The sequence below is a fragment of the Bidens hawaiensis genome, unplaced genomic scaffold (genome assembly GCF_021521415.1).
Source record: "Bidens hawaiensis isolate Kalapana, Puna unplaced genomic scaffold, B.hawaiensis_p1.1 tig00016758_1, whole genome shotgun sequence".
Lineage (NCBI taxonomy): Eukaryota > Viridiplantae > Streptophyta > Magnoliopsida > Asterales > Asteraceae > Bidens > Bidens hawaiensis.
The window spans coordinates 75069-93666 of NW_027492542.1; the positions used below are offsets into that span (position 1 = coordinate 75069).

Sequence of the window (18598 nt, forward strand, 5' to 3'; positions counted from 1 at the left end):
ATAAAACAAGATGGAATCTTGTTCCAATTTAGTAATCAACTTATTTACATTCAAATGAGCATATCCAAATACATGGTTAAGATTTATAAGAAACAGACAATAATACAAAATTCCAAAGCTATATTCAAATTAAAATTAAATATATGTTCATAAGCAACTTGTAAAGGTGTGTTCTTTGAATTTTGGCCGCCAAAGCTTCATAACTTTATATCTTGCCTTCAAACTTTGGTTTTCTTTAAAACTTTGTCTCCAAAGTTTCACACACACATACACATATATTTTCGAACGGCGAATTTCATTAACAAAGAAAAGGGGCCTAACAACCCACAAGAAGCTAGCGGGAGAGGCACACCAACCAAACACAAACCAAAAGAGAACATTTACAATTCAAACCTCTTTCATCTATCCTAATCTATATTCCAACCTTTACATCTACTTTGACTATAGAAAAGTTATCAAAACTTTCAAAATTTTAACTTTTGCCACAAAATTTTTAGATTTTCGGTTTTCACCGCGAAACCTTTACCACCACATACCCATTGCAAAACACGATACCTTCCGAATGTGTAATGCATTTAAGGCGATTCGTCACAACACACAAACAAAATACTTTGTGTGGCAAATAAGACTGTCATTTTACCCAAAACCCGATGAAAGACTAACCCAAACCGAACCAAAGTAATTCGGGTTGGTTCTTGGGTATGATTTATGATTTTCGGTTCAACCCGCAAATAAGGTTGTCATTCCACCTATTATTGATTGATTGTTTACTGTTAATAGTACCACAATCGAAAAAACAAATCATGTCTTATTGAAGACGATTATGATTGGAGTTTGTTTTACTTTTCTTTTGAATTTTTTTATCAGGATATATTGGTTATTTATGTTACAAGTAAAGTAGAATATTTTGTTTTACTTTTAGCATTTAGTTTTCTAATTTTTGTTTTGTTTTCTAGAATACTCGAAACCTCATTAATCAAATCTGAAAAAACTTGAACTCGAACAACCTAAACCCGTGAAAGGTTTGGGTTAGATTTTGAGTCAAGATTTAAAACTTTTAAACCCGACGCACACGTTCTTAGTCAAATAGGCAAGCTAAGATCCATTAATCTCTACCATACTCCACCCCACACCGGAACAAAACCCACCTCAGATTCGCCATATTATTTCTTTCTATAGTCCATTATATATTTTCTTTTCCACATTATACTATATCACATTACTACAACTCACGAGCCTCTGTTACTTGCATTCTTCCCAGTTCGCTCCATTATATGTAGATACTCACGCATACCTACACATCCAGTGTATCTATAGGTTTATCTTTTTCAAGAAATCTTGAAACAAACAATATGGTGGAAAAAGGCAATCTTGTTCTTGCTTTTGCTCTGTTGTTGTTGATCAGTGGCATCAATGGTGAAGACCCATATAGGTTTTTCACTTGGAAGGTCACTTATGGTGACATTTTTCCAATGGGTGTTAAGCAACAGGTGCAGTTTCTTCTATCTCTAATATCAAGATTTTTTATTATGTTAGTTTGTTTGAGGGTTTCTTGAATTTTATTATTGTTTTGCAGGGAATATTGATAAATGGGCAGTTTCCAGGACCTCAAATCAACTGTGTGACTAATGATAACTTGATTATTAGTGTCTACAATTACTTGAATGAGCCTTTTTTACTTTCTTGGTAACTTCTTCATTTCATTTGGGTAATACTAACTTAATGTAGATCTTGATTTTGGAACTTGCTAAATTTAGGATTTTAATTTATGGGTATGAGACAGTTGAATTTTATAAATTATCTTGAATATTAATGTGGAATGCTGTGGGTAGAAAATAAGATGACCCACAAATTTATTGACATTAATCAACCAATAAAAGTTTTAAAAAAATAACTTTTTAAAGAAACTTGGAATGTAATGTGTTGAATAATTTGTATGAACAATTCTAATCTGTTTTGCTGTTAAAGTTCTCGAGATTTGACTAAATAACTTTTAACTTTTGGAGCAAAGGACATCTCTAATGATTAGTTATTTGGTGTCATATTGACATTTGATTTCACTTGTGGTTTTGGAGTATTTGACGCCCCCAAATTAACATGGTGAATGACCTTGAATCTTGATTTAAAAGGTTACCAAATAAATAAATAAAAAAGATTAATACTTTTGAGTTTCATGATTAGTTACAGCAAATTTCTTGATTCAAGATCAAAGGGATACCTTTTGATACTGAAAAGTTTAAAGCTTTTGTTTCCCACAATTGCTATAGATCCAAACACAAGCAAATTAGGAATTTTAGACTGAGATCTCATTGAAAGCTGTTCTAAAAATAATATTTATTAGGAGTATTAAATAGTGTTGTTTGTACTAAGGTACAAAAGGGAGTGGGGTTAAGCTCTTGGTCTCATGCATATATCTGCTAGAGATCTCTGACAATTTATATTTTTTTTAGATGTATTATTTTTATGAACATGGAACATGCTAATTGCAACCATTTAATGATATTTACAAATAAAAAAGCTGGCAGTTGTTACATGATTGGCCCCATGCCTTATCTTGCATCTTAGATCTTGGGAATTATTTTTTGTTTTAATTGAGGAGTATTAAATAATATTTTATAGGGACAATAGATGTGAATGTTCATGTGACATTGTTTAGTTTTAGATATCATGTTCTAATAATGTATACAAGTAACTAAAATTCATTTTCCAGGAATGGACTACAACATAGAAGAAACTCATGGCAAGATGGTACTTATGGTACAACTTGTCCAATCCCACCTGGCAAGAATTTCACATACATGCTTCAAGCCAAGGATCAGATTGGTAGCTTCTTCTACTTCCCATCACTTGGCATGCAGAAGGCGGCTGGAGGCTACGGTGGCATTAAAATCTACAGCCGCCCACGTATTCCAGTCCCGTTTCCTTTCCCTGCTGGAGATCACACGGTTCTTGCCGGTGATTGGTACAAAAAAGGACACCAGGTTGGTTTGGTTAACTTTGAATAATATTTGAAAATGTTATTAGTTTTGACTGATTAATGTGTTTGGTGTTTGTAGAGATTAAGACACATATTGGACATGGGTAAGAGCATTTCTAATCCTGATGGACTTATCATCAACGGGCGTGGCTGGAATGGTTACACCTTTGATGTCGAACAAGGGAAAACATACCGGTTCAGAATATCAAATGTCGGGTTGCAGACATCTATCAACTTCAGGATTCAAGGACACAAAATGAAACTTGTGGAAGTGGAAGGATCACACACGGTCCAGAACACCTACGATTCGCTTGATCTCCACGTTGGACAGTCGGCTTCCGTGTTGGTCACTGCCAACCAGCCAGTCAAAGATTACTACGCTGTCGTGTCTTCACGCTTCACCCGTCATGTGCTCACCACCACCGCTGTTCTCCACTACAAGAACTCCAGAATCGGGGTCTCGGGCCCTCCCCCTGGTGGCCCCACCACACAGATTGCCTGGTCACTGATGCAGGCTCGAACATTGAGATGGAACCTTACTGCAAGCGGGCCCAGACCGAACCCACAAGGCTCGTACCATTACGGTCTGATCAAGCCTAGCCGGACCATCATTCTATCCAATTCGGCTCCTTGGATTAATGGAAAGCAGAGATACGCGGTCAACGGTGTGTCGTTTATTCCTGGAGACACTCCTTTGAAGCTGGCTGATTATTTCAACATTGGTGGGGTGTTCAGTGTCGGAAGCATCCCCGACAAATTATCCAATGGAAACAACGCGTATCTTGCAACTTCTGTAATGCATGCTGATTTCCGGTCTTTTGCTGAGATTGTGTTCCAAAACTGGGAGGATACCGTTCAGTCATGGCATATAGACGGGTACTCGTTCTTTGTGGTCGGGATGGATGGCGGACAGTGGACATCAGCAAGCAGAAATCGCTACAATTTGAGAGACACGGTTGCCCGTAGTACTGTTCAGGTAAAAGAAGATTTTGTTTATGTTATAGAAAGCAATGTATTTAGTCACACGACACTAAAACCGAGATGATGTGTTTTATAGGTGTACCCGAAGGCATGGACTGCAATCTATATTGCGCTGGACAACGTGGGGATGTGGAACATACGGTCAGAGAATTGGGTGAGGCAGTATTTGGGACAACAGTTCTATCTTCGGGTGTACTCGCCTGCACATTCGTGGAGGGATGAGTTGCCAATCCCAAAGAACGCGCTACTATGCGGGCGTGCTAAAGGGCGTCACACGAGACCACTCTGAGACTAAATATCGATTGGTTCAGTTTGTCACGAGAGGGTGGCAACCACTTGTTCCGTTTTTTTACGGCTGATTAATTTTGTTCATTGCAGCATTATTCGTTGTAGCTGATGCCACATGAATTGTGTAATTGTTGACTTCATTTTCTCTTTGGTTGTTTTGCTTAGATTGTTATTCAACAAAAGGTTCATTACTATGTACCAGTTGTACTAATAAATATATAAATGATAATTTGTTGGGTTTAATATTATATATAATTAGCCCAACAACTCAAAAGCACTCTCGTGTTACATCATGCTTAACAAGTTTTGATGATTAATATAGATTACAATAAACTACTTTGATAACATGTTAGTAATGGAATGAAACCATTGAAATCTGACCTGAACAGCAACTACAGGTTTTATGGTTAAATTTTGATCTTCATTTTTTTCTTGGACAATAATCCTCTGCCCGCTGCACAAGTTATGACCAGTGATGAAAACCAAAGATATAAATAACAATGAACAAATAAGGCGTACGAAAACCATTGCTTGGAAATGAAACTCTCTAGAAATGGTATTAAGCATTTTGGGAACATGGTACTATTTAACTCTCTAATACCATCCGGAACATGGAACAAATAATGCGTACGAATACCATCCAGCTAATCAGTGTTTCCACTTCTTTAAGAGGACTAGACCATTTTGTTAGAAGTAATGCTTCCGCGTTTTGAATAAAATATTTATATATAAATTCCAGAATAAATATAGACAATAATTACAATTATATGTGCTGTAGTACCTATGAAGCCATGTCTTGTAATATAGAAATACAGACCATTTTTCATCACTTCATAGTTTTGGGTGACCACCATTAAGTATTTACACTAGTGAAATAAAAAAAATTAAAAAGATCATCACCTTTTACTACATTGTGTAGTTACCCCTTAAAGGAACTAGTGACCATTTAAGTCAATTATTAAAAAGCTGTAAACAAACAGAAAATATCGTTCACCGCTTATAATAAACAAAGAGAACAGAATAACCTGATCATTATGCTACTTATAGAAAAGAGGAAATGTACAAAGTTGAAACTTCAAAATATGCTTAAAGAATTACAAATTTACTACTCACCTTGGTCATTGTCTTCTCCCGTGGTTGATAAGAAGAAGTTAACTTCTGCAGCGCTGCATTCAAGGATGTCATAGGCTTATCATTGTCAAGGCCTACTCCTGCAATTGGAAAAAATTAACGTGTTAAATGTGATAACATATTATATAATTACTAAATTACAATAATTTAACTGTAAAGTTAAAGTGCGCAATATGATCAGTTAGGAGTGAGAAGTTTACCAGCACTAACATCAACGTTGTTAGACCGATCTATATGTTGATGCACACAAAATTAATTTCTCCCACTTTAAGGCCATCTAATTAAAGATCATTTGGCCGCTTTAGTCTAACATCCAGGGGTGGGATGTATACCCTGAAACTGATAATACAAAACAAACATTATTAATTAGTTAATATATACTGAAGTTTAGTCAGCATCAGGCATCTATATATGAGAAAATGTCAATTCATGTTAAAGGATTAGATTACTTGTTATCATACTAATGGTCAAAGTTATAAGATCATGGATACTAAACAATGACGAATTCTTATGAAGACAGCTAACATATTAAACATAAAAACCATGAGAAACAAACAACGAGCTTACATGTATATTTCAGAGCAAGCAAGTCCTATCCTGCAAGATTGCTTGAGCTCGTTTCGTTTTATAAAGAAGCTCTAAGAGAATTAAGGAACAAATAAGAACAGTACTGGGATATATACTACTACATTTTATTTTATCGTAGGAAGTATATATGCATGCCTTTATATATAATATAATATATAGCTGGCAACCCAAGTGAACGTTGAGCCTAGGAGAGAAATCAGGCTGCCTTTGCTAATAATTGATAGAGTTGATCTTGCAAGACATATAATATCCCATCCCCCTAATTCAGCTCTATGATATCTCCTTCATTTCTTTAAATATAAATATAGCTAGCGGGTTATTGTTTTAGTAAATTTCTATCTAAGCTAACAACGCATTTGTAATTTTCAACTTATATCTTTTTGTAACTTAATCCTTGTAATTTTTTTTTTTTTTTTTTTTTTTTTTTTTTTTTTTTAGTTTATAAATCTTATATTTTATTTATTTCTACTGATGAAACATAGATATTACATCAATATAGCAGGTAGGCGGGCAACAAGCTGCGCCGCCACCCCTTTCTGAATTGCAAACCCTAACCTGCTAAAGACATACCCCTGCCTCTTTGGAGTCGACACATTGCTATGCACAACCTGTTGGACCCTGGTTAGAAAACGGATAGCTTCCGGTGCCAAGGAGCCAAATGTATCAAAAGCCAGAGGGACAAAAACATGTTGGTTCTCTTCGCAGGCTTCGCAGGCTTGTAAATTTGTTTTAAACAAAAAATTTTGTAAAACAGTAAAGGTATTTAAGTCCATGTTGTATAAATTATTAAATTAAATTTAATTCAAACATTTTCCGTCGCGTAACTTGATTTTGATAAATTGACAAAATCGGTGATCATACGTCTAGGCCTCTAAGGCTGAGTGTGTCAGTTTTCCTAAATGTTTTTTTATCTCATTCCTGCCACCCCCCACTTTCTCCTGAATGTTTTTTTTTTACTTTTTGGTGCGAATCAAGTTGAGGAACTCATGAAATGCCAGGACACCTTCGTCCAGCCTTATCAATAAATAATATAAGACTTTAAACTATTTATTGTAATATGTAAACTAAACTGATATAAACATTATAATCATTCCATTTCTTTTTCTTAATTTAAAAAAAACATATTACATCATTTGGATTGACATATTCTTAATTTATTTACCAACATCATGGAAACTTTCCATTCTTTTAAACTAGAACTTGATTTTGGTATAAATGTTTTAAGTATTTTTATCATTAACACACAATATAGAAGTTACATATCTAATTGTAATTAGTTTACTCATCATATATGCTATTGAAATTACTTATCAATAGTTCTCATTTAGTATTCTTTGTGCTAGAACATTTATTTAGGCAGATTACACAAGATAAACATAATATTATGATTGATATGAGGATATGCTTATTTTGATTAAAGGATAAACAAAGACTATATTAGTAACCTCAAAATAAAAAAATAAAAAATAGCTAAATAAGTTTATAAATTAACTATGCAAATGAATAAAAAGTAGTTGGTGGTGAAGTTGTAAGGGAGAGACTTGGTGTTCCATGTGATACATATTTGATTTCTATCCCCATGTAGCGAGTGTTCATAAACATTAGCCTTAAGTGAGGTTTTTTCTGTATCGAAAGTAAATACATCTTGGTATAATGAATTTTACCAGTAGCTCCCTTGAAGAATTCGTTGTTATTCGTTTTAAAAAAAATAAAAAGTGTATTTAAACTTATGTGTGACATCCCACTAAGTAAGCCTTATCGGGCACACTATTTCTCAACACCACTCACCAACGATGGGGTTCGATTTGTCACCAAAAGCCCTCCTCCACCCACTCCTTTTTACCCACCAACCATTTCTTTTTTTTTATTATTTTATTTTTAAAACATTTTTAATTTACATACAAGAATCAATCTCATCCAGATTAGTTTCTCGTCTCTTCACTAAAAAACCAGAGCTCACTAGTAAGTCCATTTTTATCCATTTATATTCTTTAATGCTCAATTTATCTATATGAGTTTGCTGTAATTTGCCTGCTTATTTGTTGTGTAAAAGATCTTCAATTCCGTGAAAAGATTGAGTCTTTTTTCATTTGGGGATAAACCCTTTTACAGATTTGTTGATGGGATGATAATTAGTTGAAAAGATTGGATTTTTTTTTCACATTTCATTGAGGCATTTTGTCGAACACTTGAGCTGCAAAATATTAGATCAAAATGTGATATTGATGGACAATGAATTGTTGTAAAAAAGTTAACTAATTGATTTATTAGGTGAAATTCTTGATGATTGGAATCTGTATACTTCAAAAGTTTGCATCTTTATGTGATACTATAAGATCACATAAATTCTTGTTTTGTGATTCAAAATCTGCCTTTTGCAATTAGTTTAAGGTTATTAAAATCTATTTATTTATTTGTTGTTGAAGCACAAAAAACAATGAGGGGAGGACTATGGCAACTAGGTCAATCAATCACCCGTCGCCTCGGTCAATCTGATAAGAAAACCATAGCCCGTAGATGCTATGCCTCGGAGGCCGACCTCAAGAAAACCGTCCTGTATGATTTCCACGTTGCCCATGGTGGAAAGATGGTTCCTTTTGCTGGTTGGAGCATGCCGATCCAGTACAAAGATTCAATCATGGAATCCACTTTGAACTGCAGGGAAAACGGTAGTCTTTTTGATGTTTCCCATATGTGCGGGCTCAGTCTTAAAGGAAAAGACTGCATTCCGTTTCTTGAAAAACTCGTGATTGCTGATGTGGCGGGACTTGCTCCTGGTACCGGTTCGCTGACTGTTTTCACAAACGAGAAGGGTGGAGCTATCGATGATTCTGTGATCACGAAAGTGACCGATGATCACATTTATCTGGTTGTTAACGCTGGCTGTAGAGATAAAGATTTGGCTCATATTGAAGAACATATGAAGGCTTTTAAAGCCAAAGGTGGGGATGTTAGTTGGCACATTTATGATGAAAGATCCCTTCTGGCCCTCCAGGTTAGTAATTTAAATCATAACAGAAAAAAATATATATATACGTTTAAAGAAAAATTAAATCTTTTTTGTTGGCAAGTTGATTAGCTTGCTAATGAACCTGCTGCGGTCTATATTTTGTATTCCATTTTGGTTTTGTGGCGTAGGGTCCTCTTGCAGCGCCAACTCTTCAGCACTTGACGAAAGAGGATTTGAGTAAATTGTACTTTGGGGAGTTCCGTATAATTGATATCAATGGTGCCAAATGTTTCCTAACTAGAACCGGGTACGCTCAATGTGACTTTTAAAAGAGTTAAAGTCAAATAAGTAATCTAATTTTCCTTCAGTGATAATACAGGTATACCGGTGAAGATGGATTTGAGATCTCGGTTCCCTCAGAAAACGCACTCGATCTTGCAAAAGCGCTTCTTGAAAAGTCGGAAGGGAAAATACGGTTGACCGGTCTAGGGGCACGTGACAGTCTTCGTCTTGAAGCGGGACTATGTCTTTATGGCAATGACATGGAGCAGCACACAACCCCTGTGGAGGCTGGGCTCACTTGGGCCATTGGGAAGAGAAGACGGGCCAAAGGCGGTTTTCTTGGAGCTGATGTGATCCTCAAGCAAATTGCGGAGGGACCACCAATCAGGCGGGTCGGGCTTTTCTCTGCGGGCCCACCAGCCCGGAGTCACAGTGAAATTCAGAATGAGAATGGGGAGAACATTGGGGAGGTTACTAGCGGAGGGTTTAGTCCATGCTTGAAGAAGAACATAGCCATGGGGTATGTTAAGTCCGGGCTGCACAAGCCAGGAACCAAAGTCAAGATTGTGGTCCGAGGGAAAACGTATGAAGGGTCGGTTACCAAAATGCCCTTTGTACCTGCAAAATATTACAAGCCAACATAAACTTTCCTTTGTACTTGAAAAATGTTTCACTGTTCTAATGGCTACTTTCTTTCTTTACATTTTAACTTGTTTTTGTTGAACTTGAATTCTGCAATCTTTGAATGGAAGAGTGTGTGTTTTTACAATTTGAATGCAAAAAATATCCCATTCTATTTTTCTTATTTTCTAAACGACCAAGTCACACACTTTCTATTTCTATCTTTTGTCTATTACGGAACTTGAACGCTCACCTCTTTAAGGAGGACGCGTTTTTCAAACACTTTGGTATCTCGACAACAAATCAATTATATCTTTTACTTAATGCACTGTAATAACTTATTATATGTATAGGATATAATTGTATATATAAAAATAAGAAACGGTATTAGTGTGCAAATGGTTAATCTGAATTTAGACTTTGGTGAAAGTTAAGATTAAGACTTAAGAGTCAAAGTTAAAAGAGCACTGAAGACTATTTTGACAATAAAAGTCAACCTCATAGATATTGCCATATGAATGGCCTTTTATCTACAATTTAATTCTTATTTTATTATGCTAATTCTATTTTTGAGACTTTGGCGATATAATTATTTTTTAATAATAAGTTGAAGTCTTAAATGGTGTATTTTCTTCTGAAAAAACGTTCATAAAGTTTGTGTTCTATACAATATACATAATTGATATGGTGATATACAGAAAGGATATCGTACGATACCGAATCAAGCATTTTTAGTAACGGTACTTATATACATTGTACCCATTTTTTGACAATTTCGGTATTAGTATTTTACAACGATTGAAATACAATAATATTATTCAATTGTAAGTTAAAATATTAGGAGTAATTAATATACATTTTCTCTATATAATAAGTTGCATTTATAAGTTAGCAGTGGGTGTAGGTTTACACCTTCAATATAATATTGAATTAACTAACTACTTGCCATATGTTATAGACACAAACAAATACATCCCCAACTAATTAATTAAGTCTATACGTACTATATGTTGCCATATGTTTAACTGAGTTTGATTTTCATATACACGTCACACGTTTTGATTTCTTTAGTCCTGTTCACATTCATCTAAGAATTAATTTTGTAAACTATTTGGTTCAGGATGATGCATTTGCAAGAAACTCGTGTCTAGCAACTTTGACTGAATATTTACATGAACATAGACCAAAGTTAATTTATATCATTTAATGTTTCTTTTGTACCGCTTAGTCCTATTTTTAATAATTTTATTTATTCAAGCTAAAACTTCATATTACGTTTGTTTAGGTAAACACAAATTTTGATTAATTTGACTCGTGAATATATCTTGAACACATTTACTAAAGTTATGTGTGAAATGTGTCATAGACGTCACATAAGCGTCAAATAGGCATTTGGGCCTTTCACACGCACTTCTATGGGTTATGGATTTGTGGTAGTGTGAAATATGAAAAGTGTATATTCAAATGCATGATTGATTGTATATTTAAATAGTAGTTACAAGAAAGGTTAAACTTTACATATTACGTATATTGGCCACACACGAAAGTCTTCTATAATTTTTAAACTTTCTCGTAATTGTACGTCTTCATCAAGTAATATAAATATTGTTTAAATTTGACTTTTAGTTGTTAAGTCATATTAAATTTAATTGAATAGTAAAGTTAATTCACTTTGCGGTTAATAATTTTTTTTTACTAGCAATTATATGAACAATATAAGTATATGCATTAGCAATGAGAGTCAGAAAATAATAAATCTTGATATTATTTATACACTTCATATACAAAATAAATAAATAAACTAATATCTTGTTCTAAACTATAACATCAAAAGTTTAGAAAAGCTTGCTACCAAATTCATCAACAATGTTTCCTTTCCTTGCAATATCTGTAAGCTCACACAAGCTTCTTCCAAGCTGCAATGCAACCTTCATCTCAAACACTTGACCATTCTCCTCTCTTTCCTTCAAGTTCCATTCTATGGACTCCTCCATCATCTTAAAGAAACCCGCATTGTTCCGATACATCTCAAACACCATCCCTACTTGTCCACCGTGTTGTACGCTGTTTACCACACTCGCCATCGCACCTCCCATGACACCAACCACCGCGGCCCAAGAGTTATCAGGAGAGGAAGCAAGAAAGACCGAACCAATGGCTCCTAAGTCGCTTAGTAGTGGACCGGCTATGGCCAAAGCTTTGTTGAGTTTTAAGGCCTTTTCGCCTAACCTCAAGTAATCAGCTTTATCTTTTACCTCCAAAACTCTAACTATGTTTCTCATCTCCTCTTCGAGTTCCATACTCCAACCGCTTTTTGTCGATGTCTTTTGTCTCTCGGGCCACCAAACCGTTGGCTCCATCTTAACCGGATACTTTTCGAGCATGACACCGAGTAAAGGAAGAGGGTAGGCTCTATCTATAGCCAAAACTTTCTTCATGGCTTCATTTACATCATTAAGAGTAGGGTTAGATATCGCGATTTTTGTCTTGATTTCGCTTTGCGAGTTGCTTGAGCAGCCTCACAGCGTTTCTTTGCTCTTCAGCCAGCTGAGATGGTTGGATCTTGTTCATGATAACCAACATACCAGTCGCAGCCAAATACATGAAGCTAGATGCAAGCTTAAGTACTTCCAAAGGTGCACCGGGGACACTAGTTATGGCAGCAGCAATGCCAGCCATGGTCGCAGCCGAAAGAGTAATCGTGTTGATTGATGTTAAAAGTAGGCTGTTCCAGTTATTCCTTTGCTCTCCAACGTTCTTATGCATCTCCACTCGATCTGTCACGGCCTCCAAAACCGCGTAAAGCTTCTCCATGATCACTTCATGTTGTTGATGCATGTTAGTGTTTGATGTAGGGTTTTTGTGTGTGATTCTTGAAGATTTATGATCCATTTCTTTCACCAAACTTATGTTTGATGCAATCTTTGGAGGGAAGACATCAATATTATTATTATTATTATTATTATTATTATTATTATTATTATTATTATTATTATTATTATTTGTGCTAGTATTGAGAAAATGGATAGAAGATCTTGTGATATGTCTGCCAGAAGATGAACTAGGGAATGAAGTAGATGATATATTTGAATGCATAAAGCTTAAAGCTTGACTAAAGGGTGCCATATGTATATGCTAATTATATGTTATTTGGTTTAAACAAAACAAGAAGTGTGTATATATATGTTGTGATCTATGAATGTGTTTTTTCTGGGGTTTAAGACTTATATGAAACGGTTAGTTAGATTTAATGATTTATGCATTTATATATATAGAGCTAGATCAAGGAATTAAGTTGGTCAAAGTTTGAATGAATGGTGTATTGACATCAGGATGGACTATTTCTGAACCTGCCCTAATTTGACTCGGACAATTAATGTTTTACCATATAATTTTATGTAAACTTGGTCTATACGATTGATTTTTATGTACAAATCTGTGAACAAGTTTTCAATTAATATGAGCATGAATATATTCATTCATATTTTATATTTGACTTGACTACTGAAGAAACACTAGGCGACCCCGAGTAGATTATGGATAATCTGGGGGTTAAGTAATGTTTCCCACGAGGGTTAGGTCCGGCAAAAAAGGATGTTCTTCAGATGACCTGCAAAACAGACACCGTGAGCTCGTCACTGAGAAGGGGGGGGTCCTCCTTGTGACCACCCTCCGGCGTGAGAATCAGACTAGATTGCTCTGAATATAAGTGTATATTGAGAGAAATAGCTAGTGAAGGTAAAATACCAAATGCCCCTACCGTTCCAAGGTGTTGGAGTATTTATAGCCGAAGGTAGGTTTCCAAGCAGGTACAGCCAGCTGTATAATATTCATGTTCTACCAACTATGGGCTACGCACGTGCCATGCTGGTTGGTGGGTAGGCAGCGACTGATAGTGACCAGGCCGGCTGTGTACTATTCCTTTTCCACCAACTGCAGGCTATGTGCGTGCCACGACAAGGGTTGGTGAGTAGGCAGCGGCTAATAGTGACAAACAGTACTAGAGCATGCTCCTCGTACTGTTGTCGGTGAGCTGTCACCCTGTGATTGGTTCATGGGCTGCTTTGGTCAGATCTTGTCTATTTTGTTCATACCTTGGCAGGTATAGTACAAAAGATCTTCCAGAAGCATACGGACTGGCTCATTTGGGAGGGAGTATTCCCGCCTTGCTCATCCCTTCAGGTGACACTGAATTATTGAGTTAGTGCCTTGTGCGTGTAGCCTTGCTATTAGTGTGGGTAGCCTTCCCTGATGGCTTGTATCCGCAGCTGCGGGGACAGGCGGGGTACTTCACCATTGGGAGGCTTTCCCTGCGGGAACAGCTGGCGTACTGCGCGTAAGGTCTTCATCTCTGAGCATGGTGGGTCATGCGGAACCAGTTGGTCCTTGCGCAAACGTCCCTCTTCAAGGTGAGTCTTGCGGGTCCAACTGGGCTCTGCTGGGACCTACCTCTTCAAGTCCCCCCCCCAGTCCAATGTTCTTCTCATGAATTGTTAATAAGTGAGGTGAACTTTGGACTTAATCAAGGGGTTTTGAAAAGGATTTAGTTTTAAGGTTGTCCGTGGGGATTCTTCCCGCGGTTTCCCTAATGTCACGCAGAAATTCCCGACTTTTCTGCTTGATCTTTGGGTATGATGCGGGTAGGTGTGTAACCTCCTCGCAAGTCAGGAGCGTTGAGTTCCACTTGTGTAGATTCTCCATGAGGTTTTGGTAGTTTTGAACATAGTGATCAATTATGTTAAAACAACCAATTCCATCTTGGAGCTTCAAACAATCTAGTTCTCGACGTTCCCGCTATGCGGGGATGTTATTCCCGTTTCCGCAAGCATGGCCCAGAAGATCCTTTTTGGTTTCAATTCCCTGCGGAGTGCTAGGTATGTGAAGGGTTTCGCCTTGACACTGTACCCGCACTCGTCTTATAGTTACTTTACTTCCAAGGTATTCCTGGCTTCAATTCCCTGCGGGTGCTAAGTATGTGAAGGGTTTTGCCTTGACACTGTACCCGCACCCGTCTTATAGTTACTTGGTTGCCGAGGTATTCTTGGCTTCAATTCCCTGCAGGTGTTAAGTATGCGAAGGGTTTTGCCTTAACACTGTACTCGCACCTGTCTTATAGTTACTTGGTTGCCAAGGTAAGGGGCATAGTCCTGCTTACTTTTGAATCTTTTTGAATCTTTTTGAAATTCGAAGAGTTGGTGAAAGGATAAGAACAGTCCAAACTGTTGAAACGTCGTCCGACGGTTTCTTCTGACAGTGTCAGGACGTGCAGGAAGTTATGGCGACGTGACAGTATATGGTCATTCCAGAAGCTTTTTCAGGCGCGTGGACACGATTTTTCGGGCGCGTGGGTGCGGATTTTACGGCACGCGTCCCGTCAACAGCTGTTGCCAGCTTGTTTTTTCCACGTGTCATAGTTTCATTGCACCAGCTCTTTTCTCTCTCCTCCGCATTAAATTCATCGCATTCATTGCGATGAGTATATAAAGGGGGAGATGGTTCACGGTAATCCACACTTTCACTTCTTTCTTCTTCTTCTAAGCGATTTCCGTCGAATACTAACTTTCTGTCGAGCATTCTCCTGAAATCGTTCTTTACCTCCAAAACATGTCTACTCATGATTCAGAAGCTACCGTCGAGGAGTCTGACTTGTATGTCGAGAACCCGACGTCTACGTCCGATAAGGACGATAAGAGCACTGCTGGCGAATGCCAGTGTGCTCTTCCCATCGAGCTTTACCGGTACATCGTCCGGAAGTTCATGCTCGAGCCGTTCGAGCCTGAGTTTCCGGAGCCACACCAGACGGTGTACGATGCCCCCAAGGGCAAAATAGGGGTATATGCCGCTTTCTTCGTCTATGGGAATCTTAGGTTCCCGTTGACGAAGTTTGTATACCGTGTTCTGGATAGACACGGTGTGCACCTGACCGAGGTACACCCAATGGTGATCGCCAAGATCCGCCATTTTGAGTGGGTGTGCCTCATTCTTGGCGTGGATCCCCACGTCGACCGCCTGATGACCTTCTACTCCTGGAGGTGTATCCAAGGCTGGTATACCCTGGTCACCCGGATCAAGGGTTTGAAGATCTGCGCTACCGAGCGCAGTCTTCGGTCTTGGAAGCGGGAGTTCTTTTACATCTCTGCCCGTGTCGTCCCTATAGCGATGACATTTAAGAACGGGATAGCTCTCCCCAGCCTTCACGCCTCCAACTACCAGGAGGCGGAATGGTTCTCCAAGATTTCCAGGATCCAGACTCCGGTTTACCGCTTTCCGGAGTCCGGGATGGTGATGCTCGGTATGAGCAGGGTGTGGAAGGATGCTGGGGCGGATGCGCCACAGATTCCCATCGTACTTGAATACGGTTTGAACTTTATCCCTTACGGTATGCTCCGTCTTCTTTGTTGATATAAGGTTTTTTCTAACTGTTTTTCTTTTTATTTCAGAGGGAAATGACTTGCAGTCCCTCCTGCATCCACGGGAAGCTGACGGTCCCGCTCGGTTGGGTACTCGTGCTCTTGACGAGAACGAGTTGCCCATCCTTGCGCAGACTGCGGATCGGTTTGTGGAGGCCTACCCGCCAGGCCACGAAATACTGAGCGCCACGCGGCCAGGTAAAAGACTATTTAACCCTCACCCTCTGAATGCTGAGACCTCTGCTGGAATTCCTCTAATCTTGTCATCTTCTGATGAGGAATACGCAGATGGTCATTTTCTTGCTCGGAAGAAGAAGGCTGTCGGCGGGAAGGGCAAGGCGAAGGTTGCCTCCACTGCCGATCAGGGGAACCAGTCTGAGTAGGAGACCGAGAGTGAAGAAGCGGCGGGGAACCCAGGTGGTGTTGAGACCACTGCTCCGGAGGTTGAAACGGCTGTCACCTCCGAGCAGCCCAGGACGACAACGGTGACCGGTACGAAGAGGCCGACTCCATCGGGTTCTTCCCCGCCTGTTCGCACCTTCAAGCTCAAAAGGACCCGTAAGTGTACATAACTTTAACTTCATATCTTTCCGCTATTATACATATATATCTTGTCTTCGTGCAGGCGTGGATGCTACGACATTCCAGAGTGGAGCGGGAGGGAGCAGCTCTGGACCCATGAAGGTAGGTTTGGTCAACCTACCCGAGGCGATGACCCAGGCGGCTACGCCTGCTTGCAGTACTGGTTCAGTTGCTCATCCCGTTGAGCCAACTGTTCCAGCTGTAACATTATCCCCGCCGGCCGTCAGTGCCATTTTCACAGAATCCATCACTGAGCCGGCGGTGATTTCTCTTGCGGGTTCTTCCGCAGCCGCGGCCACGGTTGTGAGTTCACCTCCGGTGAGTTCACCTCCGTTGGTTTCCACCGCGGCAGCCTCCACCATGCCTCCTCCGGCGCCGGCGACTACGGCCGGTCCTTCAGGTACGTTCGGGGTTGGGGCGTCTAGCCAATCCTTGCCTCCTTCCCGTCTCCTTGACCTTTTGGATGGATATCCCTTAGGTTCAGGTGATGGGTTTGGTGGCTATCGGCCTGTTGTCGACCCTACAGGTGCGTAGGGTTATTTTGGCCTATATCCCTTTCATCATTTCTCTCTCTTAACTGTTTTTTGTTTTATTACAGTTCGTGATTCCAACGAGGTGTACGCTCCTCGGTGGAAGATCCGCCGGGGAACGACCCTCCGGACTGCTGAGGAGTGCGTCGAATGGGCGCGTCACGCCGCCCCAAGCGGTGCGCTGGGGGAGGCCATGGCCAGCTACCAGGAAGGTAGGCTGTCCAACGAGCTCCGAATCCTCCTCGCCCGGATGCAGCCGCGCGTCGAGCTACTTTGTCGTGAAAACGACAAGTTAAAGACGGCGCGTAGCCTTGAAGTGGCGCAGGCGCGGGCTATCCGGGAGGAGAATGCGAAGCTTGCCGCCGTTGCTGCGGAAAAGGAGAAGGCCTTCAAGGCCCTCGAGGTTGAAGTTCAGGCCCGGCTCGAGGCCCGTTCCAAGGCTGCCCAAGCTGTTAACGAACAGCTTCGGTTGGCTAAGGAAACTGCACGGAATGCAAACGAGAGGGCCACCAAGGCTGAAGCTGTTGCTGAGCCTCTACGCATCGAGAATGAGGAACTTAAAGCCAAATTAGAGAGGCTCCAGCAGGCTCATGATGCTTTGGCCATGGAAGATGCCAAGAAGCTCCAAGAGATCTTGGACCAGAGGGGGGTGCTTGACCAAACTGATCGTAAGCTAAAGGGCGTCGAAGAGGCTGCAGCCAAAGATGTGTTGCTTGCCAACCTTACAAAGAACGAAGCCGAACGCGCCCGTAATGAAGCTCAAGCTGCCCTCTAGGAGGCTCTGGTTACCAAGGAATGGCTTCTTCGAGAAGCGTTGTCGCAGGTATGCGTAGTTTCACAATTTCTTTACGCTTTTCCTTAGAAGAGTTTTTGATATACTTCTGTTTTTTAGGTTGTGCATCGGGTGTTCACGAACACATCATATGACGATGCGATGAGCGCAGCCCTCAACGCTTCTCATGAGGATGGGGAAAAAGCTGGCTTCCTGCTTGGTCTAGGGTTTGTTGAACAAGGCATTCCGCCTTCCAACTTCCCTCTTTACAATGTGGATACTGAAGCTGCGTATGACCAAGCAGTGAATCAGTATGCCGCCTTCCTCCATCCGGTGGTGGAGAAGGTAAACGAGATTGCTGCTGCTGATGATGGGCTAGCTATCCTCAAAGCTTTCCTTGAACCGCCACACTCTACTGATGGTGCGGGTCCAAGTGGGAGTGGTCCTGAAGCTTGATACTTTAGATCCCTTTCCACCATTAGAGTA

General features: G+C 39.7%; 2 protein-coding genes and 1 pseudogene across 2 annotated transcripts; 2 read left to right on the plus strand and 1 right to left on the minus strand.

Annotated features, from left to right (window-relative positions):
• Positions 1 to 1230: 1230 nt before the first annotated feature.
• On the plus strand, positions 1231 to 4414 carry LOC143552054 (L-ascorbate oxidase homolog). The gene is made up of 5 exons (XM_077042358.1): positions 1231 to 1490; positions 1577 to 1686; positions 2711 to 2981; positions 3057 to 3953; positions 4035 to 4414. Exons 1-5 carry the CDS (start codon positions 1353 to 1355, stop codon positions 4245 to 4247), a joined length of 1629 nt encoding a protein of 542 aa, XP_076898473.1. The 5' UTR covers positions 1231 to 1352; the 3' UTR covers positions 4248 to 4414.
• A 3322-nt stretch (positions 4415 to 7736) lies between these two features.
• On the plus strand, positions 7737 to 9900 carry LOC143552056 (aminomethyltransferase, mitochondrial-like). Its single transcript, XM_077042359.1, has 4 exons — positions 7737 to 7927; positions 8392 to 8960; positions 9104 to 9222; positions 9295 to 9900. The coding sequence occupies exons 1-4, from the start codon at positions 7759 to 7761 to the stop codon at positions 9839 to 9841; spliced, it is 1404 nt and encodes a 467-aa protein (XP_076898474.1). The 5' UTR covers positions 7737 to 7758; the 3' UTR covers positions 9842 to 9900.
• Positions 9901 to 11653: 1753 nt separating this feature from the next.
• Positions 11654 to 12993, minus strand: LOC143552030 (putative F-box protein At4g22030 pseudogene; annotated as a pseudogene).
• Positions 12994 to 18598: the final 5605 nt, after the last annotated feature.

Coding starts and splice junctions, on each gene's coding strand:
- LOC143552054 (XM_077042358.1), top strand. CDS start 1,353: ATGGTGGAAAAAGGCAATCTTGTTCTTGCTTTTGCTCTGTTGTTGTTG. Junction 1,491..1,576: donor CAATGGGTGTTAAGCAACAG/GTGCAGTTTCTT, acceptor ATTGTTTTGCAG/GGAATATTGATAAATGGGCA. Junction 2,982..3,056: donor GGTACAAAAAAGGACACCAG/GTTGGTTTGGTT, acceptor TGGTGTTTGTAG/AGATTAAGACACATATTGGA.
- LOC143552056 (XM_077042359.1), top strand. CDS start 7,759: ATGGGGTTCGATTTGTCACCAAAAGCCCTCCTCCACCCACTCCTTTTT. Junction 8,961..9,103: donor GATCCCTTCTGGCCCTCCAG/GTTAGTAATTTA, acceptor TTTGTGGCGTAG/GGTCCTCTTGCAGCGCCAAC. Junction 9,223..9,294: donor TGTTTCCTAACTAGAACCGG/GTACGCTCAATG, acceptor GTGATAATACAG/GTATACCGGTGAAGATGGAT.